General features: G+C 45.3%; 1 protein-coding gene across 1 annotated transcript in view; it reads left to right on the top strand.

Annotated features, from left to right (window-relative positions):
• Nucleotides 1–1,536, top strand: part of LOC106810674 (WD repeat-containing protein 13-like) — a 24,200-nt gene extending 22,664 nt beyond the window's left edge. Inside the window, exon 11 of the mRNA XM_014814103.1 lies at nt 978–1,536. Coding sequence (XP_014669589.1) covers nt 978–1,174 — 197 coding nt within the window. The 3' untranslated portion in view covers nt 1,175–1,536. The remainder of the gene's footprint in view (nt 1–977) is intronic.
• Nucleotides 1,537–2,816: the final 1,280 nt, after the last annotated feature.

A 2,816-nucleotide genomic window follows, 5' to 3' on the forward strand; every position in this document is an offset into this window, starting at 1 on the left:
ATTTTCCATTTCTGGAGGATAAAAATAGACGCTGCCAAATTTTCCATTTCTGGAGGATAAAAATAGAATTCGTGACGTTTCGTTTCACCGGTCATAGCCGCGCGTGCATATTTGCTAATTAATTAGACTAATCGCGCTTCAATAGACTCAAAATTCACAGAGATTAAGGCTAAGACATGTGTCTATAATAGCTAGAATTTATAGAAATGTAACTCAAATCGTTTGCTCCATATGATAGTTAGTACACGTTCCTACCCGTTATAACATAGCGTATGCGGTGGGAGTGGGCGGGGTCTATTTTTATCCTTCAATCACAGGTCGGAGCAATTCCTCTGTTTAGACACATGTCTTCTACCAGGGTAGAGAAATGTTACTGCCACTGTGGCACACTATAGTCCACGCCATGGTGGCAGCGCGGTGGAGTGTTTGTAGAATGAAATCGTGAGGTAGTTGTTGGAGTGAAACGTGTCGAGGATGCATATTGTAAAGATAAACTACGGCGAATCTTGTAGTTCCTCTCTGGAATCACAATTCTAATCTTGGACTTCACTCGTCTCCTGCTGTAATGAATCGTGCGCATTGGAGAGCGGTAGAGATGGTTATTTGGCATTGGAGAGACGTGTTTCGTTTTTGCAGTTAAAAAATTTAACTTCTTCTACTTACTTCTTTCAGTTACAGTCGGTGAATAAGTGTTTACTCCGTTCGTTTACAGACAGTAAAGACGTTTACTTCGTCCAGTTGCAGCTGGCGAAATCGTGTTTTCTTCTTTAGGTTGCAGTCGGTCAGGGCCGGACTGGCGATCGGGAGCACCGGGAGTTTTCCCAGTGGCCTGGCCTCCAAAAGAATTTTGTTTCATTTTTTTTTAAATAAATCTGCAGCCTGCAGGCCATATATTTCGCGCTATATATTTCCCGGCCTGAATGATTTTTCCAAGCCGGCCCTGCAGTCGGTGAAGATGTGTTGTTTATTCCTTTCAGTTACGGGCAGCGAGGACATGTGCGTATACTTCTTCAACATCGAGAAGGAATCGAAGGCATGCGTGAACAAGCTGCAGGGCCACAGTGCGCCCGTGTTGGACGTCTGCTTCAACTACGATGAAAGCCTGCTCGCTTCCTCTGATGCCTCCGGTCTTGTCATCATATGGAGGAGGGAGGAGAAGGGTTCTGCTCTTTGAGCATGACTTCATATGGAGAAAGGAGGGTGTGCGCTGTGAACATAGTTTCTTGTGAAGGAGGGAGGGTGTGGCGCTGTAAGCATGGTTTCTTGTGAAGGAGGGAGGAGAAGGGTTCTGCTCTTTGAGCATCACTTAGCGAGGAGATGGGAGGAGGGTGTGGCTCTGTGACCATCGCTTAACGAGGAGAGGGGAGGAGGGTGTTGCTCTGTGAGCATCACTTAACGAGGAGAGGGGAGGAGGGTGTGGTTCTAGCATCACTTAACAAGGAGAGGGGAGGAGGGTGTGGTTCTGTGAGCATCACTTAACAAGGAGAGGGGAGGAGGGTGTGGTTCTAGCATCACTTAACAAGGAGAGGGGAGGAGGTTGTGGTGTGTTCTGCATCAATTAACAAGAAGAGGGGAGGAGGGTGGGTTCTAGATATTAACGAGGAGAAGGAGGGGGGGGGGGGGGGGGGGGGGGGGGGGGGGGGGGGGGGGGGGGGGGGGGAGGGGGGGGGGGGGGGGGGGGGGGGGGGGGGGGGGGCGTGGTTGTGGTTCTAGCATGATCGTAACGAGAGAGGGGAGGAGGCTTTGTGCGTTCTGATCACTTAGAGGAGAGGGGAGAGGGTGTGGCCCTGTGAGCATGACTTATGAGGAGAGGGGAGGGTTGGCTCTAGTGAGCATCACTTGCGAGGAGAGGGAGCTGGGTGTGCTCTGTGAGCATCACTTAGCGAGAGAGGGGAGGAGGGTGTGGCACTTGTGCGATCACTTACGCAGGAGAGGGAGGAGGGTGTGGCTCTTGAGCATCATTAACGAGGAGAGGGGAGGAGGGTGGTGGTTATGTAGTCATGATTTCATGTGGAGGAGAAGACGATTATTGGGATATGCTGCATGGCCATCAGCGCCAGTCTCATTAGTTACTAAACACTATGTTACGCAGTACGAAGTAAAATATTGTAAATGGTATATGGATATTTTTCATTTGTGTTTGATAGATACCTGATATAATATATGCAAATGTGATTGAATAATTCATCGGAATTCCTATAGTTCACATAATAATTAAGTTTATCTCAGTTAGATAACATAATAAGTGTATAACTTACTTAAACGATGAGGAAGTCTATCGGGAGATGGACGGAATTTCGTCGATTGTAAGTAATTACGATTATGGATCTAACTGAGATAAATTTATTTTTATTGCATATTGTTTTAACTTTATTACTATGACGATGCTGTTGATGAGAATGATGTGGATGATGATGGATGATGATGATATTGTGTGATGATGTAATGATGATGATGCGATGATGACAATGACAGCTGAGGTGGACAATAATGATGATATAGCTCAACATCACCATCATCATCGTTATCATCATCATCAGCATCATAATATAACTGGATAAAAAGCATTTAGCCTACACTTTTGATGAAATGGTGAAATAAGTTGGAAATAAATCGTAAATGTATCAGATTAAGGTATATGTATTAAATTCCTTTTTGTTTTACAATGTACAACATTTTACAAAAACGGAGCCATGCACATAATTAATATAAGATGTAATTAGCCATGTACTGCCGAACAGTGTCAAGCTTGTATCAAGGCACACGCTCTTCCCATGTCTACGTAGTAAAGCAATTCCATCCATTCAATAATTAAC

Source organism: Priapulus caudatus, unplaced genomic scaffold, assembly GCF_000485595.1.
Source record: "Priapulus caudatus unplaced genomic scaffold, Priapulus_caudatus-5.0.1 Scaffold461, whole genome shotgun sequence".
Classification (NCBI taxonomy): domain Eukaryota; kingdom Metazoa; phylum Priapulida; class Priapulimorpha; order Priapulimorphida; family Priapulidae; genus Priapulus; species Priapulus caudatus.